Source organism: Melospiza melodia, chromosome 15 (assembly GCF_035770615.1).
Source record: "Melospiza melodia melodia isolate bMelMel2 chromosome 15, bMelMel2.pri, whole genome shotgun sequence".
NCBI lineage: Eukaryota > Metazoa > Chordata > Aves > Passeriformes > Passerellidae > Melospiza > Melospiza melodia.
In genome coordinates, this window is record NC_086208.1 from 14309020 (window position 1) to 14332962 (window position 23943).

Genomic DNA, 23943 nt, shown 5'->3' on the forward strand with positions numbered 1-23943 from the left:
TTCAAACCTTCCACTGGAAAGGTGAAAGAGAGACTGAAGAGTGGGAAAAAGATTTTTTAAAGGCCTTTACACATGGCAGATGCCCTAAAAACCTAGAGAAGTGTAAGACCCCACACATCACATCTTAAATAATTTCAACACAGATTCAATCACTTTTTCCTGTGACTGATGTCATCTAGCACTGGCATCACTTCCTTTTAATTACACTGCCTCAAGCAATTAAATACACCAAGGAGGATGAACTGCAAAAAGTCTTCTTGGCTATGCTGTTTTAGTCTATTTTAAGGGGGGTTTTGTTTCATAATTAAGAGTATTTTCAAATCCACAACTGGTATTGCCAAGTGGCCATTTGTTATGCAACTTGTTTACCCTTCTGGTGTACCAGTACAAAGATTGTAATTCATGAAATACAGCTTTTTCTATGAAGAGTTGTTTCTTAGGGGAAAACACAGTCTGTGGTAGAAATGAATAAAGCATCACCATATGTAAAGGATTTCACAGTAAAAGAAAAGTTTGAACTGAAGGTATTTCCAAGCTAAGTGAAATTAATTTTCATATATCCTTTTAACTAGCAGAAAGAAAGCAAGGAGAAAAAAAACCCAAAAAATAACAACTCTGGGAGCTATGGAATTAAGAACAAGTTAAAGACTGAAGCTGCTTCTCTGCCTTAACTTAAGGATGGAGAGAAAGCTGAGAGTGAATCAACAGGAATGTGTCAGCCCTGTGGAAACTGCTGGCAGGCAGCTACCAGCAGACAGTCTCTCAGACCCTTTTTCTACTTCCAGTTTTGATTCTCCTCCCCTTTGAAACCCACACAAGAATCCTTTACCTTTTGAGTTCAACAAACACAAGAAAAGTGATTTTGGCATTATCAGAGCTTGGAGTGATACCACACATTGCAACAGTACTCACCAAGGCAATTACATCTCACAAAATTTACTTCTTGTTTTGGTGACCTGGCTCACAGACAGGGTGTTTCTTACCCTTCACTTATTTGATCAGGAGCTGCTGCAGCTCTGGATTTCTGGGCTGTCTCTCCCTGTTTGAAATTTCATTTCAAATTTCCCCCGTGTCTCCCATGCTTTCCAGACCACCAGTGGTTAAATGCAAAGCACAATACATGTCCAACCATACAGCTGCTGTGGGGATGGCATGCAAACTTTTGCAATAAATGCACCACACAAATACTGGAGCTCTCAGCACAGCAGCTCCTGCAAGAAAATTTCCCCAGATCTCCCCAAGAGTTTCCTGATGCTCAGAGGTCTCCACTGGCCACGGCGAGCTGTGGTTGGGACTTTTGACTTGTGTAGACAGTGATGAGGTCATTCCTTCTTCTGCTGGTTTGTTTGCCAGATCATGATTTGAGGATTTTTATTATTGGGTTGGGTTTTTTCCCAGTGGGGAAAAAAGCTGCTCTAGCAGAGACACAAGAGATGAGGCTGCTGTCTTGCAGTGAATGTTTCACTTCCCGCTTTGCACAGATTTCCTTCAGTACCACATGCAATCTGCTTGGCCCCAGCTACCCTCCCTACCCTGCAGAGAGGGTGGGAAGAAAAAAATGCATTGAGATTATGGCAATCTCAGCTGCTGTAGGAATAAGGGCTTGCTGAAAAGCTCAGTTAATGACCAACACCAGGAGGACGAGCATCTGTGTCCTAAGAGGACATATCCATCCCCAAGAGTACAAATTCAGCAGCCAACAACAGCTAACCAAGCAGCAGAGATGGTATCATGTCTCTACTTCCTTCCTGCTCAGGCTTTTGATGCTTTCTCAACACCCAAACTCCAGAGACCAAGATTCTGCACTGAGATCCCCACTGGAGCAGTGCCAGTGCCATTACACCTCCACCTGCCATCTTAAAGTGTCCGATACAACAATGCTTGAAACTGTGCTCTGGTACTGAGGAAAACTTCTTCCATGAGGGAGAATTTCAACCAGATTAATTAGAAATAGAAGAACTGTAACAGTGACAGTAAAGCCAACAGTTAAATGAGGTTTTGGTAGCTTTTCACAGAGACAAACAAAAGCTTGCTTGGATGATGTAACCTGGTGTGTCCTTAGGCTGGCAAAAGAGGTACTGAATGCACACAAAACATCATCTCCTGGCTAATTCTTGAATCTCAGTAGCTAATTTTGACACTTCAAGTTATGACTGATCAGCTCAGATGAGGATCTGTTTCTTACAAGGGGAAATTACCTTCTTTAAATTAACACAGCCAAGAGCAGGGCAGGATAAATAATCCATTTCATTCTTCAGAGCAAGAACATAAATACAAGTAAGTATTCTGTAATTTGAAGAAGTGATTAATCTGTATTCATCCACACCTTCAGGTAAAATAAGCTGCTACCATAATCAGAAGTCCTTTCTTTTACTCTGTACAGAAATAAAAGCTCACATTTGAACAGTATTATGGACTATATATATATTCAGTGTTTAAGGCTGATGATAAAAAAAGCATAGGAAAGAAGCAGATTGCTCCAGTAATTATATAAGATGCAGGAGTCATTTAATTCTGCAGTGATAAGCTTTTATTTAGGTAAAGTCTTTCAGGAAATTTTCACATACAATGAAAATTTATGGGGTATTTTGACAGCTTATATTTCCATTCCATTTTCTCTAATTTTTCACCTAAAACAACTTTATGTTGTTAAGATTTCTTTTCAAATGTGATTTTATTTTAAAGCTTTTCTAAAACATTCTGATTAATTTTGGCAGCAAATGTAATGAAATAATTTCTGTCTTTTACACTTCTGTACATCAAGAAACCCACTGAAAAACTCAAGAAATAAAAATTACAAATGTGGGCTTGTTTTCAAGCTTGAACAGAATTACATAACCCTTTCACCCCAGCTACTGATGGACTTCATTTGAAGTCTCCTGGGGACCAGATGAAATTTTGAGGATGTGGGGCAAGAATGAGGGAAGAGCCTTGGAGTCCAAAAGGGATGCAGAGGATGTTCAAGGAAGGCAGAGAGGCTCCTGAGTGAATCAGCCCGTCCTTATAGTGCACCTGAGCTGTCCCCAGGAGCTGCTGTGCTCACAGGGATGTGCAACACTCCCTGCATCACAGCAACAAATGAAAGATGCTCAGAGCTGGAAGTAAAAGGTGAGATTTTGGCTAAAAGCTGTTTGCAGGAGTTTCCTTGCAGAACACTTGCTAAGTGCCCGGGCTGGGTGTTTGAACAAGGGCTGGTCTCACACACACTGTGTGCTGTTCATGGCTAATCCCTCCGAGGTCAAATAACGCTCTGAGTCACCACAGCCATTGCCAAGGCAACTGTGGAACACACAGAGTGTAAACACATGATTACAGATTCACTGTGGGTCCAGGAAGGAGGAGGAGGAGGAAGAGCTGCACTGATGTAAGTCATACATCCACTGAAATCAGTGTAATCACTGCTGAAACAATGCTGGACAAATGCATGGGTCAGAGGGGATGAAAAAAATCAGGCTATTCCCATTTCTTGCTTTGCCTTTCCCCAACAATCTCTTCATCACTGAAGTATTTTTTTTCTTAGGCAGTCTCACCAAAATGAGGTATGAGCACAAATGAGGGTGCTATCCACATCTGCGATATCACCCTTCCTTGCACCCCAGCCCAGGACAGTGCAGGAATGAGATTACCTCTATGAAAGGTTCCCTAAAACTCTGTCTGAAACAAGCTGTAGTTTGGGACAGCACCCATCCCAGTCCAACATCACACTCCACAAGATCATGACTATACTGGGTAAAAAAAAAACACCAACAAAACAATCCATTATTGCTAAAGGAACAATTGAGAGAAATTCCCTCTTTTCCTTTTGAATCATAAACAGTGTCAGATTTCCCACTATCAGCACCAAAAGGAGCTGCAGGGAGCCCTCCCAGTGACTCAGTTGTATCTGGGGCTGGCAGGACAGGCAGTGCCCAGAGCATCACTCTGGTCCCACCTGGCAGCCACCTCCCTGGGCACATCCAGCACTCCTCAAGGGCAGCAGTGATGGGAAAGAGTCGTTCCTGCCCGGAAATCCCATCCAGCAGCCTGGCTCCCACATGGGCTGCAGGGAACACTGGAGCTTTTCAGTTCCTTTCCTGGCACAGCAGCCACAGCCCCGAGGGAGAGGTGAAGTCATTTTGAGCAGGGCTGGCAGAGCCCCACGCCCACCACACAAAAGCAGGGAAGGAGTCACCCCCTTCTTGCTCTTCTGGGAGAAAATAAGCACTAATCTAATTGATTGCACGGGGCTCCAGTCATCAGTAGCCATAAAAAGGCTTCTCTTCCCAAGCCAACTGAACAACATGAACAGCACAAAAAGAGGAGGAAATGAAAAAAAGCGAGTGGCCAACTTTTAGCTACTCATTCCCAAGAGAAAACAACTCCAAATTTTACTCCATGTGCATCTCTCACAAAACAATACTTAGGAGGTAGATGAAAAGACAAACCCAAGAAAAACACTTGATGGCCTGAGTTACACTGTGTGTAGTGAAAATGTCAGGCGTTTTTCTCACACTGGTAGCAGTGTGCTGCATAGCAACAAGTCAGAATGAAAGGTTAATGGTGAGGACTGCAGCCTGGAACATGCTCATTCCCACGGTCCTGAAGTCACCAAAGGGAAATGCTGATTGGTTTTGTTTTGTTGGTGGCACAAAGGATAAAAACAGAGGTGGGCTTTCATGTGGAAACCCACCTCATCTGCATCAGCCATGGAGAGATGGCACTGAGCAGCACATCACCTGTACTGCAAGAGCTCCAGAAATGCTCTGTGAGCTCTGAGCTGAACAGGATTTATGGGAAAGGGTTGTATTTCACCAGGAAGGCAGCAATGAGCCTCAGTGAGTCAAGCAGATGATGACTGTAGCTAAGACTTACTGGGCTGCCCACCATTTAGGCAACAGGAAACTTTACAAATATATCTTCTACCATCTTTGCTGCATTTAAAAGCCTTTTACTATGTGTATATATACCTGTGAGTTTTCTACAGCAGCATCTCATAGTTACATATTAAATAATTGCAATCTCAAAGTCATATAATTCTAGTGAAATCAAGTAAGAGGTTTTTAAAAGGCAAAATCAGTCATCCAAACTACATCTTCTACTCCTTGTTAATGTGTAAGTGAGGATAAAGTCAACCAAGCAAAGAGCATTACATTCCAGTCCACTTGTAGTAACCAAATTTCACAGACTGATACACTGATATGCAAAGAAAGGCAATTGTTTACCAGGAGAAATTGTCTCCAGACTCCCAGGATTAATCTTTCTCGTGCTTGTGCAGTGTTGGACAGTTGATCCAGTGAAGACCAAATAAAAAACTACATCATCTTCAACTTTATCTTCCTCAGTCAGCTGCACTGTAATAACAGAGTCACCCTAGGAAAAAGGACAAGAAACAAGATTAAGTTTACAGGACCAAGAACTGCATAATCTAAAATGAAATTACTCTTCCTACAAGGTTCACACTCTCCATTCATACTCTCCTTTCATAGGACTCAGTGCCCATCCTAATTTTCAGATATCCAAATCAACCTCAGTATCAAAGCTAGTCAACATCTAGGAAACACATTGATTGCAACTCTAGGAAGAGACAAGCAGAAATATCCCGGGTATTTTTAAAATAACAACTTAATATGGTGAAATCACAAAATCACACCAAGTCTGACAAAGATGTGCACGCCCCACACAGGGGTTTTTGTACACACACATACGCACATATATATAGACATATATAACACTATATATATATATATATTTATAAAATATATATCAGAATATAGACATACATAACAGAAGTGAGATAGTGGCCAAAATTGCCTCTGCCCTCAGAAATTTGAGAAAATGCCCTAATTCTTGATTGAGCACTCAATTTCCCCTGTCCAAGCTAGCACTGCAACCACAGATCCAACCTGATCACTGAACACATCTCTCATCCACAATCCAGAAATACACAGAGGTACCAAAGTTTCATATCAATTGTGATTTTTTTCCCCACCTTCATTACAAAGAAACACTAACTGTGGTGCCACAGACAGTGGTGGCTCTTCTCACTCATCCTATAAGCCCATGCCTTGGTGAAAAGCTCTGTGTGTTAGCAAATACAGCAGTTCTTCAAGCCTTGAGAAAAAACTTCTCATGATCTGTTGGTTAAACTCTCCTGCTTAGTATTATGGAGGTTTTAGTTCAGTATCTCAGCATGTTTTATCATTTAGCCCCTCTTTGCTCTTAGGGAAAGTTGTATTTATAAAGGGCGCACACAGTTATCACAGTTAACCCAGCAAAGGGTAAATACACCTGAAATTCCTACAACTGCATGGGAAAGAGCAGGGGCAATATGAACCAATTTCAGTATTCCGTGGGGAAGGAAGGGCAAGGAAAGAGGATGGCTTACACTTACTGCAGACCTAGGTGAAGCATTTTCATTTGATGAAAAAATCGTAATCGACTCATTTAGGTAGGAAAAGACCTCCAAGATCATCAGGTTAACCCAGCACTGTCAAGCCATCACTAAACCACATCCCCAAGTGCCACATCTACACATCTTTTAAATGCCTCTGGGGTCTCCCCATACTTTGTTTATTAGCCTGAAAAAATTATATAAACTACAAGATACTGAGAACAACAGTCTGTGATGTGACCTTCTGTCCCTTGTCTATGGAGATCAGAACCAGGTGGGTGCCCCAGTTTTACAGAGCAGCTGTGGCTGCCAGCTCTGCCACCACCCCACTGAGCATATGGTTACAGCTGCAAATCTGGAAAAGATTTATTATTATTATTGTTATTGCAGATTATGTAATTCTGATTTGCATATTCAAGAGAATACACATGTCATTTCCTTTAAAACCTCCCCCTTAAGAGGTTTCATCCCTTCTCTTTGTCAGATACAACTGCTGTAGACAATTCCCAGACTTCCAGGCCCTCCCGTCCATCGCTTCCCACGCTCTGCCTCTCGTCTCCTTCTCCTCTCCCTCAGCTCCTTTCACGTTTCCTCCTCCAAATTCATGTCCATTTCTCCCCTGATCCAGCCCATCTGGCACCTCTTGCCAGGGGCAGGACTGCACCTTGTTTTATACAAACAAGATTTTGCAGGCCAAATTCACGACCAGGTCTTAAAATCAAATATGTGGGTCAGTGCTATGACACAGGAAAGAGAACCATAAATTTAAAAAAAAAAAACAAAAAAAAAAACTCTACAACCTAATGGAGCAGCAGTATTTTGTATTTTCGGAGGTTGTAGAGTTATGAATGTAAATTTTAGGAAGGTCTCACGCGATAATATCAGACCAGACTTCCAGCTGGGGAGGAAGGAACCATGTAGCAAAAGTCTATCTTGTATAGAGTCAGTGTTAAAATAAAAACAGGTGCAAAAAGAAATAAATCAAGCTTTAAATTCAAGCATGACCAGTTCACATGCTGAGCTGAAAACTAAATACTCCATTTCAAGCAAATGGATCCAGATTTGAGCTGATGTTCAAAAAAAACAAAAGCTTGAGTTTTAACCTACAAACCCTTTGTGCTTTGTTTTTTTTATATGTGTCTTTGTTCAAACCATTTCTCCCTTAAGGCATGAACATACAAAGTACTTAAACAGATTTAAAATGCAGGTGACACTTCAGAACATGCACCAACAGCACTGAGTGTTTAAAAGAGTATCAGTTAAAAGAGATTTTTCTTTTATTTAACTCAGAAGTACAGCTAGTCTAATTTTTTTGAAATCAAAGCAAATTGACACAGTTTTTGTGAGAAGGCATCTGTCTATCCATGCAAACTACTCACATTTCTAGGAAAAGCAATTTAATTTGCATCAATATTGCAAATGACAATTTGTATATTTAGTTATTCACAAAAAACCTAGTAAATACATGTAAGAAACCTCAACACCAGAGGTTCCACATAACCTGAAATCTAAGCTGGAACTTAAACATATAGTTGAACTTACTTAGATACCTGACCTTATTTTGAAGGTGGAAGGTGGTCAGACCAGTGACCTCCAGCAGATCTTTCCAACCCACTTGTTCCACTTCTTAGATTTTAATTCAGTTCGTTTCAATTATTGTTTAAGTCTAGCGGGAGCACAAATTATCATCAGCTGGTACCAATTTAAAAGGTTCTTCAGCTGTGTCTAAGCAGAACTTCATGGTGGGAAGGTGTCCACCACCCTGCTCCCACCTCTTTTGGAGGATCCTTCAGCAGAGACTGTGGAAAACTGAGCATCTTATTTATTGGATTTTTTACTTTAATTTTTAAGTTGTCTCCCTGCAGGTATCACCTGAGTTAACTCAGTCACTGTGCCTGGTACAGGGCACTGTGCTGATGTGACCCCAGAAGCAAAAAACCCTTCTTCTTCAACACACCTCTCTACCTCCCAGTTACTGACAATTTCATTGTTCACTGCCAATTTTAATTTGATTTTTAAGTTATTCAAACAATGTATTTATTTGGAAAGGAAATAATGCACAGAACAAACCTCTCTCTTTCCAAGATTTTTAGACTTAAAGAAAATCAGTTACAAATGCAGCCAAATTCCTCCAACCCACATAGAAGACTTTCCAACAGCCCTATTGCATTCAGCCTCCAAAAACATTTTAATTGAAGTATGTTTACCTTTATTCATTTAATATTGTCCAAAAAATGTCATCTGTTCAGGATCACTGCCACACAAGGTGGTTATTATAACCCTTCTTTCATCCCAAATGGCTAGAAATGGGAGGCCAGCCTGCCAATATCCCTTTGGTGAAAGTACAGACAGATCAAAGGCATTCTCTGGAATGCTCCAACAAATAAGAATAATTTAATTTCAAAACTGGTTTGGATCGACTAATATTTACTTGGCTTAAAGCCCATTGGAAATGAAAACATTCCATCGTGGTCCATTCATGAAAGAGGCCACCCTGTCCATTGTCTGCGTCTGAAAATTCCCTGGTCTCAGATGTAATGGGATGTAAGGAAGATGGATGGGGCTCTTTCCTCTACACATATTCTCTTTTCCAAACCAATGGGAGAAAGCAGGTCTGCCTCACCATGGGACAGGTGCACTGGAAAAGCCAAGCCTGATTTTGCGCTTTAAACTAGAAAAGAGCACAGAAAGGGATTTTACAGTGGTCCATCTCTGAAGTTCTGGCAGCAGAAATACAATTATCTCTAAAAAGGCCCAAATGCTGTCATTAGAAATAAACCCCAAAACTATCTAGAGAAGGCACCTGTTTGCCAGCATGATTTGCTGACAGTAGCACAACTCCACCTTTTTGGGTAGTGGTTCTTCTAGCAGTTGTGGATGGTGGGTAGGCAGAGAACAAACAACCCCAAGTAAGCCTCTTAAAATTGACTATTTACCTTCAAAGGCTCTTTTTTTTTAATACATGACCTCAGCAATATTTGGAAGTGGCAATAAATTAAACAAAACCTTTAAGCTCAAAAGAATTAAGATCACTTATGTTATCACCTCAAAAATACTATCTACCTTCCAAAAAGAAATAATTGTTGTAAGCATAAAAAGACATCTATCTTTTCCATTTCAAGCTTTGAAAAGCTGTCAGGTTTGGGGAAATTGGTCAACATTTGGGACCATGAAAACAGCCCTGGCAAATGCAGAATTCCAGATTTCAGGATGAAACCCATGAGTTTAGTTGGCAGTAGGGAAGGTACCCTGGGGGATATCAGCTCTACCAGAAACAGGTGCACTTGTCAACAATGGACTGAAAAAGGGAAAAAATATTCTTAACATGCTAGCTAACAAATTTTAACATTTCTGAAAACAAAAACAACAACAACAAAAACAAACAAAAAACCCCCAAAAAACAAAAAAAAACCCCACCACATACCAAAAAACTCCCCCAAAAAAACCCCAAAAGGCAAGCTGTACTTTTGTAGCTGAAGCATTTAATTTCTAATCTGGGTTTCCCCCCATGATACACACTGGGAATTTTAAAGAACATTACTTAAGCCACTAACCACCCACTGATCTCCACACACAGAATCTAAAAATACCTATGAAAACTAAGTGTGCATTAGATAGCACTACTGCAGCACTCTATTGTTACTTCAACAATCTTCTTTTCATGAGAAAACACCAACAATCAGTAATCATTAATTTATTCTACCCAGAAAAGCAAAATGCAAAACTTGCTACTGATCATTGACAGCAAACTGTGGCTGCATCCTCATGCAGCACAAACCTATTGAATAGGAAGTCCATTGGTTAGATGGGTTGGAGATTCACATGAAGGAAAGCAAGCTTTTCTCCCTAGGTATTTCCTTCTAAGAGGTGTAGGTTTTGGGGTTTTGTAGATAAGATGCTTTATGAAAGAGGCTGGATTAGATGAGTAAATGTAACCTGCCATTGTAACAAGTTTCGTTTTGTTTCCGCTACTCATAATATGAATCAGGCCCTGGTTGAGTCACTGCTTTATTGCATTTTTGCTTCTTCCCCTTTGGGAAACCCTAAACAGCTCCCAGGAGAGCTTTACCATACCCAGTACAGCACATATCACAGCTGTGGTTTCTTCCTCCTCCTCCTCCTACTGCAGTTCAGGCTCATTGGTACCTTTATTTATTCATTTTTAGATTGAGTTGGACTTGGTATTACCCCAGCTAGTGCTTGACACAGAGCACCCAGGATCAGGCTGGAATTCCAGCAGGAGGCAAGTCCTTTCACATCCCTGTGCATTGAGTTTCCCCATCAATGAAATGGGAATCGTACCTTTCATCCAAATGGCTTTTAAAAGAACAGCTGGCTTTTCAATCACATGACGTTTTCTTTGGAAAGGGTGCAGCACTGACAATAATTAAGCTAGACAAAATCAAAGGGAAAGCGGAGACAATTCCACCTCAAACTGAGAACTGCAGAGGAGTCTGAAAGCAGCTGGAGCATGGAAAAGGGAACTGCAAGGCACCTTTAAAAATGTAGCAGAAATCATCAGATAAGGAAAAAAGTACAATATAATTGTTTAGATGCTCGATGATCCATTACCATCTAGCTCTGTCAGTACAAAACAAGATCAGCAGCTAAACTTTTGCTCCCAGACAGTTCCCATATCTCAGCTGAGCACCCTGGAAGGTCCCTCCCATCTAAGGTTACTTTGGGTTGGTGCAAACTTGTGCTTAAACCCTCGGAGAATGACATCTGGAAAGGACACATGGACATCCCCATGCAGAACAAAACCATGTGCAGCCACACAGGCTCCTGACTGCAAAAGGAAATGGGAGCTCAGACAACTATTTTTGGAGCAAACATGACAGTGCTCTCATCTCCTGGAATAACCCTTTCGATTGAGAAAGGCTTAAATCCCAGTTTTTCCAGGTCTGAGTAAGTGTTCCAGCCAGTCAGCTGTGACACAGCACTATGACTGCTGGCTCCAAAAACCACAGAATGCTCTTCTTCCATGGCAATAAAATAACCTACACCCACCAAACTCTTGCAGGCTGCTATTCCCAGGCTAACAGAAAAACAGTTCACACTTGAGGGGCACAATCTGCGGATGGTCCTACCTCCAAAACACCCAAGATAGTCCCCTTCCCTCTCTGAGTTTGTCAGTGGATCTCAAATGCCTCAACCTGGAACATCCATCCCCTTTTCCAGATGTGGTCATTTACCCTGCAGGCTCCCACCACATGGATAGAAAAGGAAGGGACCATGGGAGGAGGCCAGAGGTATCTGTTACAGCAAGATAACAGCAATTATTACAGACATCCTCAATTTCACCACTATGGATTGACTCAGAGGAGCACTTAGTGGGAAAAAAAAAAAAAAAAAAAAAAAAAAAAAAAAAAAAGTCACATCAAACACAGCTCATTCTGCAGAACTCCAGGCCCCAGGAACAAAGGTAGGGATGTGAAATGTGTCTGAACATGAGCAGCTCTAGAAATCCCCCCTCACCTGGAGATATCGCCCATGATTAAGGCAGTGACCTGGGTCAGGAGCAGGGAGAAAGATGGATGTCATTGGGGTGGAGTGTTGCAACCTCCTGCAGATAAAACCTTCAGGGAAAGACTCCAAAAATAAATAGAATGGCAAGCTGCCAAGTTTTGGGGCAGATTGTGTTCTTTTACATAGTCAATGACTTCAAACTCCTTGATCTTAAAGCATGAAGCAGAGAAGTTTTCCTAATAAAAAAAAAAAACCAAAAAACACCCGCACAAAAGAAGATAACAAGAGTAACTCCAGTGGTTTAAATAAAATAAATATTTAAAAAATCGACCTCCAGATCTAACCTTATTTCCTTTTTAAATTAACAGCAGTGCTATTATTTCTACCAGTGAAAGGTTTCAGGTTAACAGCACAGATACTGAGCAGCTCTGTGATGAGAAAGCCAGATTTTGCAAAGCACTCTCTCATTCTCTGGAAAACACAATCACAGACCATTCTGTCTTGCCCACAGGCCACCAAAAGAGCAGAATGATGGTAGACATTTTTCTGCCAGCCCACAGAGCAAATCAAGGTGACACCTTCCATATTTCATTAACACTGCACTGAGCCAAGCGATCTCCTCTTCCAATACTAGCCACAAAGCCATGACTTGAAACAGACCACTTTCATTCCTCAAAGGTGAAAAATAATTTGGTCCAAAAATAAGATTAGCTTAGCACACTGATGGATAAAATGTTGACACAAGTACAGAGTCAAAAGACCATTTATTCAAGATTCTTAGGGCAAAAAAGAATTTGTGGGAAAACAAGGATATTTATGACAAACAACCCTGAGCTGTTGCCTCCAGGTCCAAACTGGCTCTCATGGATCCACACTGAGTGCAACCTGTACTAAAAAACACAGCATGGATACCCTCAACTTGCCTGTCTGCAGAGCCAACATTGTTAGAGCTGATTTATTAACACCACCTCATAGTCTCAACCACAACCCAAGCCAGTCCAGGTGTCTAATCCTGCAGCAGGATTTGTTGGCAAAGAGATAAAACGTTTGAGAAGGGCAAGGTGTGGATTTTCTACTCGGAACCAGTGCGGCAGCACAAACTCCTGTGGAAATGGGTATGCTTCAAGAAATCCATTATTAGTGGCCCACATCCTTTGACAGAGCATGTCTCTGTCAGCCTCCAAATCAATCATCCCCAAGATGAGTCTTTATTGAGTGTCAAGATGCTATTATAACCATTACACACATATTAATCCAGGCAGCTCAAAGGAGATCTCTACAGACTGCCAGCAGAAATCCATCAAAGTAACAGGATCTCGTTAGTGCTGAGAGAGACACATGATTTATCTTCATGCAGAGATCTTCCTGACATGCCACTCTGCTGGCCAGAGCCAGGCAGGTTATTAGATTGGGCTGCTAATAGCTGATTTAGCTGTACCACTGCCTCAGCACAGGGCTCCACGTGCTCTGCAGCACTCAGAGCATGCAGAGGGCATCAGCTCAGTGCCAGCCTGTGCTGCACACAGACAGCCTCACAAAACCAAACAGCCAAGGTCATTTCTAATAATGACAGCACACACAACAACATTGTAAAATTAACAGTACAATTAGCAGCAAAATCAAACTTAAGGAGAAAAACAGAAAGGATAAGAAGAGTGCCATTCACCCTTTTGTGCTAAATGTAAACACCCAGGGAAAAACTGCAACGGGGACTTTATTATTTTGGTGGATTTGGCAGTATAGTAAAGAAAATATCAATTTAATTTTCATTTATTCAGAGAGTTTAGTGTTAGCCAGGCTATCCACTTAAGGAATTGTGCACTTTCTGGCCTGAATAAGCAAGTATTGACAGTAACCCCAAGCCTCTTCCACCACAAACCCTGCACAGCTCTGGTACAGAGAAGGAGGTGTAGATGTACACAAAAGCAGTAACAGATTGGAGTTAACCTTTAAATTATGCACATCTCCATGTAATGTCACAATGAACACAAAGGCAGGACAAAAGAAGGTGAAATTTCGTTGTGGCAAAATGTCCTCTCCAGTAGCATCCAGTTTCTACAAGTACTGGTCTTTAAGGCTTTTTTTCTGAAATTCTGGAAACTACTTCAATCAGTTCCTAGAAAAACACACCCAAATTGATGTGAATGTCTTGCTCTGGCCTCATCCTGAAGCCTCTTCTGTTCTTCATTACATTTACGAGAACCGAACCAGGTAATTTTATAACCAGCTGCTTGAGTGATTGATAGTATTTCCTACTAATTGCCCATCTAGCAATAACAACAAAATTGCAGTGCTTAGGAGCAATAGCAGGCAGTCTGAATGTGTGCAGTGCCTAAGAGAAATCCAGCTACTCTCTTGGCACCAGAAGGACGGAGAGAGTCACAATTCCTGGAAGATAAAGTACATATGATGACATATTATTAGAAGCAATCTTCTACCACTGGACTATTTTCACAAATAGCCTTGGGGTGTCTTAAAGAAAACCAAAAGAAAAAAAAAAAATCAGGTTTGAACAGTAAGATCCAAAAGCAGAAGAGAGCTGAAGGATGGCTTTTTCCTGGTACTTCAGCCTCCTCTACAGTACAGCAAAACCTTCAGAGAGACAGAGCTCAATGTGTTCCACAGCACTCATTTTCCTGCCAGCTGCAAAATATCCTCACCAGTGTTTAAATTTTTCACAGCTACAGTTCTTAGAGCTACTGCAATGGCTGAGGCACTTTATAAAGTGACATTTTTGCCATTAGAGAAGAGAAACCATTATAATCATTACCTTACTGATGAAGTAACCCTCCCCAACCACAACGGCAGACAGGTGAAACTTTTGTAATGTTTAAAAGAAACACTTTGAAACATCAATACAAACACAGGCAGCCTTGAAAATGTGTCCTGCAACAGAACTGCCACTTGATGGCACTGCACAGCATCGAGCTACAGTGGTTCACCATTATTTTATTTTCCACTTAAGCACAATATGGAATTGCTCTACTGAGCCAGGCAGAGGACAAACACTTGCAGGGAGATCACATCCAACACAGCCTTTGAAAGCAATAGGAAGCACTGCAGGCACAGTGCAGGGAATTTGGGGGGCTATGTGAAATTTTGGCTTCGTGAAATCAACATCTTCACGAGCACTGCTCTCACGTCAGCTTTGCTGTCTGAACTGCCTCTAGCTGAACAAATGACTGTCAGCACTTTGTTACAGGAAATACAGCAGGGGCATGTATCCTGAGGAGTGACATGGAAGTGTGTTTGTTCATTCTAAAGGTAGCAGAAGAATACGTCCCACAGTGCAACAGTAGTTCAAGAGTACTTTTCTTCTCTTAAACCCAAATGCAGACCTCCATTGCTTATTCCTCCTGAGAGAAGAGGAAGCAACACTGTCAGTGATGCTGGGGATGGGACACCATCTCTTGTGTCTGTCCAGGTACTCCCAGCTCATCAGCTACCCCAAGAAGTAATGAATTCCAAACACAGAGCCCAAGACAAGTACATAATTTCACCCAATTTTAATACAACTCCTAGTGTGATAATATAAGGATTCCTTCTGCAGTTTCAGAAAGCAGGAGGAAGCAATCTAACAGCTCCCCAAAAGCAGATCATTGTCTCTGCTTTCCCACCCCTACCAGCTGTACCAGCTCTGGCATCTTCTGCAAGTCATATTAAAGTTCACACATAATGCTGCAGAGTAGTGGTGAGTTAAGGGCAGAATTTCAGAGAAGTGCTCCAGACTCCAAGCCAGACTGCTTATTGTTTACCAGCACTTTCACACCCACAAAACAGGATCACAGAAGAAAAGTTCAAATAGATAATGAGGGGAGGAGGGCTTTGAACCCATATCCAGCACTTTTAGTTTCAGACAATATGGAAGAAAGGTTGAGAAAAGGCCTCTGAGCTGCAATTTAAGCAACAGCTTCTCCTGGAGGAAGATGCTGCTGATGGTCTGGCAGCCTCATCTGACTTCTCCAGGCAAAGCTGCCTTCAGTAAATGCACAAAAATGACAATTTCACCAACAGCCCTATGCTAACATCACACAGATCTCATGAGCTACAGAATGTCTCTCTTAAGAGGAGCAAGCCAAGCAGTCAGCCTCATAATAACCCGACTGAGCAGAGTCTGACAGAAGCCAGAAGCAGCAGCAGGGAGCTTTGCCAGGGGACGGTGCTGAGCTCAGGTGGCAGCTGCCAGACACCCATTTCCACAGAAGGGATGGCTTCCTGCATGATGCAGACCAGAGTTTGGGAAGTGGAGGATGAAAAGAATCTAAATCAAAGATCTGAGTGACAAAAACTTTAAAGATGAGGTCAAGCACAGTTTAGTGAGGAAAGTATTTTGCCTGGAGAATTAAAGCAGAGCCAGACAAGCTGCAATATACTCCTCTCAAAAAAAAATCAGTTTATTCAGGCGCCCCAGCTGACTTTCTTAAAACCAAACAAGCAGCAGGTTCTTCCACAAGTAATGCAAGCAAATATTTTATTCGTAAAAGCTGCTCAGAGGCTTCCACTCATTCATTACTCAAAGACATTTTGAAGGTAGGGCAGAAAGCTAGTTTGTCATTAAGAAGAAATCAAGTACCCAACAAATAAAAGACAAGAGGTTTATCAGATCCTCTCACCACAGAGCTGAACTAAACATCAAGGCTGGCTGTCCTCTTGCCTAAGGACCTTGAGAGAAACAAAAACAGGGGCTTCTGTATGGTGACTTTCGTGAGAAATTCCCACATCAAAAGCATGTGCGGTATGTTCTCCTTTTTCTGCTGGGCTGACCTCAGATATTCAGGCATCTCAGTGGCCTTTGTCACCATACATGCCACTAAGCAAACAAATTCTGCTTTAGTAGAAAAGTAACTTAAGCACAGCTGCCAACCTCATGACAGCATCTTACTGCAGAACCATAAAAGTATTTCATTTTGTCATTTTGTCCCCCTGGTAGAGATTTCTGAAGAGCATTAATCATATATCACACAACAGTGACACCTGAAGTAAGAAGCCAGATGTGAGGCACACACAGGTACAACACCTCACTGCACTCAGTGACTCAGAGAGCCACAGCACTTGGGACAGACACTGCTGCCACAAGCCATAAAACTCTACATTGTGAACTTTTATCTTCAATTCTTTAATATTAACTCAGAAGGTGTGGGGGGGGGGGTTAAAGCATGAACATCAGAGGGTATTACAATTGCTTTTCTCAGGAATACACAGTGCACTTCAGCAGGGCCTCATTCTATATGAATAGGTAAGTGGGGGAGAAATATTACAAGCATTATCCTTTTTTTCAGTTTTAGATTAAAGCAGGACAAACTGGGAAATTTACAGGAGTTGTTCATTCATTAACAGAAGAGGACCTACTGTACCCAAACCCCAGGTTATATTAAGAGAGGGTCAATGTATTCTTTCTGAAGCTTTTGAAGTTCATACTTCATTAAGCTGCATGACATTTTGCCTTGGAAGTGGGAGCTCTCATCTCTATCAAAAAGTCTCCTTGAGAAACTCTGCAGGTTACACAGCTCCTAAGTGGCAGTTTAGACAAGAGACTCCATCCACAGACCTGATTAAAGACCAAAGCCAATGGCAGCACTTTTATCAATTAAGTGTTTGCCCTCTCATGCAATCACCAGTTATGACACATTTGGGTTTGTCACTCCAAATAACGTGGGCACACCTTAGACAAACCATGCAGAGGAGGAGTGCTGTGATTTAAAACAAGTTTGTTCCTTTTAATCTAAAAAGGAAAAAAGTTTACAGCAATACATCATGCTTCTCCAGCTGCTAATCTTTTCCATTTCACACCCACTGATCACTATCACCATGAAAAAATATTCCCGTCTTAAAGGCAGATCTAAGGTTGTAACCTTGGTTGCAATCAAGAGTAGATGAGATTAATGTTTCCCAACGTTTCCCTGCATGTCACCCCAGTGCTTTTCCAAAACATTCTTACCCAAATACTGCTCTCCAGTCATTTTTCTAGAAAAATAACCCCAAACCAACACTGATTTCAGAGATGAAGGAGGTGCGACTAGGTTACAAAAATGATCAATAATTCTATAGAGACCCCAGAGCCAGCAGAGGCTGAAATCAGAAGCTGTGCACATCACTTTTGAAGGGAGGTTTTCTGGACATTCTGTGCAGCTGAAGACACAACCATGATCATTCTTTCACGTGTACTCCATATTTATTAAAGTTTGGCTGGAAATAAGGATGTGGCTTGCGAGCCTTGATCCTTTTGTAATTAAATCTCCTGCTGAATAATCTGATGGACTCCCAATTAATGATAATGTTTCTAAAAAGATCAACACTTCACATTTGCAAAGCACTTTCCCATGGATGTTAGCAACAGTGGAGTTTAATCTACATGACTAATGTAAACATCCTCCTCTATAAACAGAGAATTAATGAATCACAACAATCAAACAGCTACCTAATAATACACTTCCATTGTTCAGAGCATTGTTAATCCTTTTTTTTCATACTCCTAGATGATCTGGATATTCCAATACAACAGTGACAAGAGCCAGGAAGTACCTTACAATGCTGAAGTTGAAGTTTTGACTTTTGGTGGTAGAGAGATACAATTTTTATAAAAACACGACAATCATTGAAGCATGTGAGCATGTAAAAAAACAAACAAAACTGAAGTTTGTGACTTCCTATCTCCCATCCTCCTGTTCCACCCCAGCCCTGCCAGCAAACAAAACAGCTTGGTCCTTCAGCTTTGAGACCCCAGGCTCCCTGAGCACAAAGGCCCAGGCAGACCCAGTAAGGTCTGAAACACTGTCCTGCATCCACTACACTGTGCCCGATAAGAATTCCCATATCAACAGGATGGCACTGAAATACAAGAGGGATGTGAGTAAAGTTAGTTTTGGACTGAATCCAGTGCCTGTGCATCAATAAAGATGTTCCCAACTGCAGTCTGAGGCAGATAACCAAAGGACTGCCTGGCTACAGGCACTTTTTTCAGCAGCTGAAGAAATCAATGCATTGTAAGGAAGTGAGTTTGAACATTTTTATTTCAAATTCAGCCCACAATATTCAGCCACAGGCTCTGCTACGTCCCACCACCCTTTCTAAATACAATTCCATGCTGACATTGGTTGGGATGGAGCTGCTTGCCCCCCATCTCACGTGAGCATTGCGCTATCACACCCGAGCTAAATTGGGGAACACTTCCCTGCTCTATCTCTCCTGGCACCAGCTCCTCAGCCCCATGACTGCACTGCTGGGAGCAGCTCCCAGGGCCAGGGGAGCTCCTGAAACAGCCCCTTAGTGGAGGTAACAGCAGCTCTGGGTGACACACACAGCGCTCCTGGGGGACAGGAGCCAGCTGCTGGCAGAGCAAAGGAGGAGCAGCTGTCCCAGCCCAGACCTGCAACAATGCTGAGCTCCAGTTCCTGGCAACCTCATCAACAGGACAACAATGAGGCAAGGCTGAAGTGAGGCACTGAATCACAAAAACACAACACTCATTATTACAGGATATGTTCTCTACCTAATTCCTTAATCTTCACACTTACAAGGGCCAGTAGTCTCATCATTACAGGCTGTGAGCTCTCAGTGGTCACAAGCTCTGCAGAGGCAGCACAGATGATTTTTACAGAAGAGGTAAATAGAAGTTCAAGCAGCCAAAAGCCAAAAGAAAGTACCAAGAAGGATACAGCAGGTGGTCTTCCTTCCTTTTATGCACACTGATTTGAGTAATACAAGAATCTCTATCACTCCATTGGTGTGTATGTGGAAATACTGTCTTTTCCATCACCCAAAAAACTTTGGCCTCAAGTACACTGGACATCTCAGGTTCCCAAACCCCTTTTCTTAATTATGAATTATGAAACCTGGGCAACCTGGTAATTACCAGACAGGATAAAGCATGCTTTAGCTCTCTAACTGGCTTTCAGGAACTGATCATTTTTTTTACTTTCTCCTCCTAAAAGGAGCTCAGTAATGCTGCTGATAAAAACAACTATCTAATGGATCTTTCAAGATGAAACTCATGGCAGGTTTAGCAAAAACATAAACAAAACTGCATAATCCTTTATCTAATATATTAGCTCAACAGAGGAAGATGCAAAGGTGTCAAAAACAAAAAGGTCAAGTGTGGGAGTAACATGTTTTCCTGAAAGCAGACAAAGATAGGGAAATCCTCTGTCATGTCAGTATTGCCTGTTATTTCCAGTCATTCAAAGAGATGAAATTCCTTATGGAGAAATTAACAGAATACTGTTCTCAGTAATTTGAAAACAAGATCAAGGAGGCTGTATATGAAAAATGGAGTTGCCATCACTCTGAAGAAGGAATGTGGTGAGGTTTGTTATTTGCCTCCCAAAGGCCAGGCCACAAGACTGCTGTGTCTGCCTTTAGAAAAACAGAAATACCAGGAAGATCCCCTTTTCTTTGTGTTCTGCTGGCACCTAACAACTCTCAGATGAGCTGTCAATTAGCAACACATGGAAAACAAAACTGATCTTAAAATGTACAAAGCATTTATACTGAGAGCAAACAGAAAGACTAAATTTTGGCCTTTCAAATTTCCTTAAGCTACCAACAAATTTTTGAAAGGGAGCTGATTTGTGTATCCACCTGGCCAGGGGAAGAGGAGAGAAAAGGGAGTCACTGATGTATTAATAATGTAACTTATTTGCATTGCAAAGAAACACTATACCAAGTGCTATACAATCATTATTTTACACCAGGCTACATTTGACCTCAGCCCAGTTCTCTGTCACATGGGGATGAGCACTTCCAAGTGTACCACTTCAGTATTACATATCCAATAAAGCCCCACACAAAACAGTGGGAAAATAAACTAATTCAGTAGATAAGGCTGAGAAAACAAAGCCTCCAGATTAGCAAAGTCATACACTGTTCAAATGATATGAGAATAATTTTGTTCTGCATTACACCATTCATGTGTTTATACTGTAGCAATTTCATCATATATTTGCACTTAAGTTCCATTCTCTCCTAATGTGCCCTAAGTTTAAATAAAGTTTCTTCAAAGTCATGGTACATTCAGTAGACTTGAGATTTAACAAAATTCAGGCAACATTTAGTTTCAAAATTCAGGATATGGTGTACTCCTGGAAAGCCAGTCTACAAAATCAGGTCACACTACATAGTATTTTAATCTTGCTTCAAGCACAGGCTTAGGACAGTGGGTAAAGAATAAATTCCAATGCAAACTTCTCGTTGGTAATTAAAGGTAGGCAAAATCTAAAGCTGTCATGGCCTTAAAGGTCAATACAATCCATTACTGACAACACACAACACTCTCCAAGATAAAGGCCTATCACCAGTCCTGATTGTTTCTCCTTCTTTCCCCTTAAAAACCACATTTGCAAGCAAATTTCCCTTCAAATTTTCCATCTTCTCATCCAGCTGTGCCCTGGCTGGCGGGGTCTGTGGGCAGGACCACGAGCTGCAGCAGCTCAGCCCGCTCCCAGCATGGCAACGTGGAAAGCAAACAGTTACAGAGCTGGCTGGCAGCTTTGGCACAGATTGAGCACACGCTCACACACCCCCACACATCCAGGTCTAATTTGACAGTGCCCATGTTCTCCAACAAAGCTGCTATTCAGGGCCAGGGGAAGCTTGTTCCTTATGCATGGAGGTTATGAGCTCAGAGAGGCTGACGCAAACCATCCCCTGCTGCAGCCCAGCCCTGCGCTGCCTCCTGGTCCTCCCTGCCACGTTTGAAACTCCAAACAGAAAAACATTATCACAGTGCACACTGGGATGCCCTGTTTTCCACACTAGCAGTTTCTTCTCATCACCTCTCAACACATCAAGTGACACGAGCGCCGCCATGCACGCTTTGGGGAGGAAAATCAAAATGGGGGATGCCTGCACAGGGACAGCATTAAATGGCTCAAAACCTACTTAAAACACTCTGCTGGAACCCAGAGCAGCTCTGTGACTTACCTGAGAGCGTTACCACTGAGCATCTGCAACTGAATTAATACAAATCAACTACTTAGGGAGCAAAAAAAAAGAAGCAGCATCTCCAAAAAGCTGATGGGAAGTGTTTTGGGTGAATAGTAAAGTGCATTAATTGGTACTCACATACAACGGAGCTTGCTGTGGATTTAGTTTCATGACCTCAGAACACTGAAACAAAAAAGAAAAAGCAAGTTTAAGCTATTTTTCATAAAACTGTAGGTATTTCTCTATAAGTTGCCTTAGCACTCACACATTCCTTTTTCCAATAAGCACTTTTTTCTCTTCCCCATCTCAGTTCATCTTTCCTCCTAGCAATCCTCACTTCATATCTGCTTTTTATGGCAATTATCAATCCTTAATTGAAATCCTTCCACCAATTCCCCTCTGCCCCCATGAAAAATCATTTATGAGTATTTGCAATTCTCTCTGCTGCTCAAGAAACCCAACTACCGCCTTGTCCAAGGTAATTTGGTGTCATTTTTTACCCCTTTCACTGGATTATTTGTTAAAAAACATTTCAAAACTACATAGAAAACAAACTATCAAAAATGCTCTGAAGGAAAAACTTCCAGATTATATGATTCTCATATTCTGATTGCATCTTTCACAATCAAAATCTACCATTACTCATCCTGCAAAAGCTATTTTAGGCAAGAATCTTTCCTCTTTCCGGTCTGTCCCTGGAATTTCTCTATAACCTGGTGAAAGTTTCTTATATTGAGCTTTGAATCAGATGAACCAGAATTTCTCTTGCATTAGCTCCTCCACTCCAGCAGAAAATATTCACTCTAAACAAAAGCTCTAAGTTTTCATTTAATGTGTGTATTAAGAGATCCAGGATCCTAAGATGAAGGAATGCAAAACAATTAAAAATGGAATTTCTGCTGTTACTCATGTCTGCAGAACTGGTAATGCTCTGCAAATACTTCAAGCTCTTTTTAAAATAGATGAAATACCATTCTGCTTTTCACACCAAAAATGCAGGATCTTGTTCATACTTTGCTCCTTTCCAAATCCCACAGTTTGCCTTTAGTGAGACAGAAATTAAACCACAGCCTAAGTTCTCTTAGCTGATTCCAGCTAGCCCTGCTCCCTCACACACTCTCTTCATTTGACAAAATGTTTTTGTGCCAGTTGCTTTAAAATACCAGAGTGACCTGCCAAGCTTGTGCATCAAAACAGCCCCTCTGCAAAAGGTCCTCTGAGGCAGCCAGTGGATGGAGAAGTATTTTGCAAGAGTTTTAAATCAAATCCAATTCATACCTGTTTTTAACCTTGAGATTCCCCTTCTTACAGCCAGAACACCCTGATAGTTATGCCTGATAGTTTCCACTGTATTTTCAGCTCTTACAAAACTTACCCAGGAAAAGAGGGGATTAGTAGCACCAGCGGCCATTTGGGCAGGTGAGCTCCAAGAACAGCTCTGAAAACAATCTTCACTTGTGCCCTACTACATGCCCCTGGCAGTTCCAGTCCTACTGAGGGCTCAAAAGGAATAAAAAGAAACAAAACCAAAAAATGCACAAAATCTGCCAAGCTCCCTCATGACCTATCTGAGCCTCCCTCTCCTGTTCTGAATCTGGGTGTCCTAAACAGGAGAATAAAAACATTCCCTAGACAAGAATATTCATTGTATCATACAGAAATCAAATCATGCTTGAAAAAAAACCCAAGCTTTCAAGCTCATTTCACATATGCATTTTTAGAATTTCTCATTGGTATAGACTAATTCCCTGTGAATTCAAACTCATGACAGTTTTTGTTGGGTTTTTTTTGGCAAGAGACGTGCACAGCAGCAGCAGTGAAATAAGGTGACACTGCTGAACATTGGGTCTTGTCAAAAAATCATGGGAATACTTCCTGCAGGAAGATGTTTTCCCCCCTCTTATTTTACTGCATGACCCTTACATCAGTCACTTAAAAGTGATTCCTTGGTTCATAATGTACATGTCATTGCAATTTTTCTAAGGATGCAAACTTAGTTTTCAAGGAGCCAGGCAGGTTTGGAAGACATTTCATTTTATCTTGTTAGTTAGTTATTTGGCAAAAGCATAGGAGAAAAACTGAGTGACAGATAAGCCTGAATGACTACTCTGAGTCAATAAAGGACTAAATTTAGGTTTCTAGATAAGTGAATTTCTCCAACCAATAGACAAGCATGGAGCAGC

The 23943-nt window shown here is 41.5% G+C and overlaps 1 protein-coding gene across 12 annotated transcripts in view; it reads right to left on the reverse strand.

Annotated features, from left to right (window-relative positions):
- Positions 1 to 23943, reverse strand: part of AKAP13 (A-kinase anchoring protein 13) — a 209088-nt gene that overhangs the window by 129159 nt on the left and 55986 nt on the right. For all 12 annotated transcript variants that reach the window (XM_063169873.1, XM_063169883.1, XM_063169875.1 and 9 more), the window contains 2 exons: positions 21899 to 21943; positions 5202 to 5349 (listed from right to left, as the gene is read on the reverse strand). In XM_063169873.1, the coding sequence (XP_063025943.1) occupies positions 5202 to 5349; positions 21899 to 21931 (181 nt within the window). In that variant the 5' untranslated portion in view covers positions 21932 to 21943. The remainder of the gene's footprint in view (positions 1 to 5201; positions 5350 to 21898; positions 21944 to 23943) is intronic.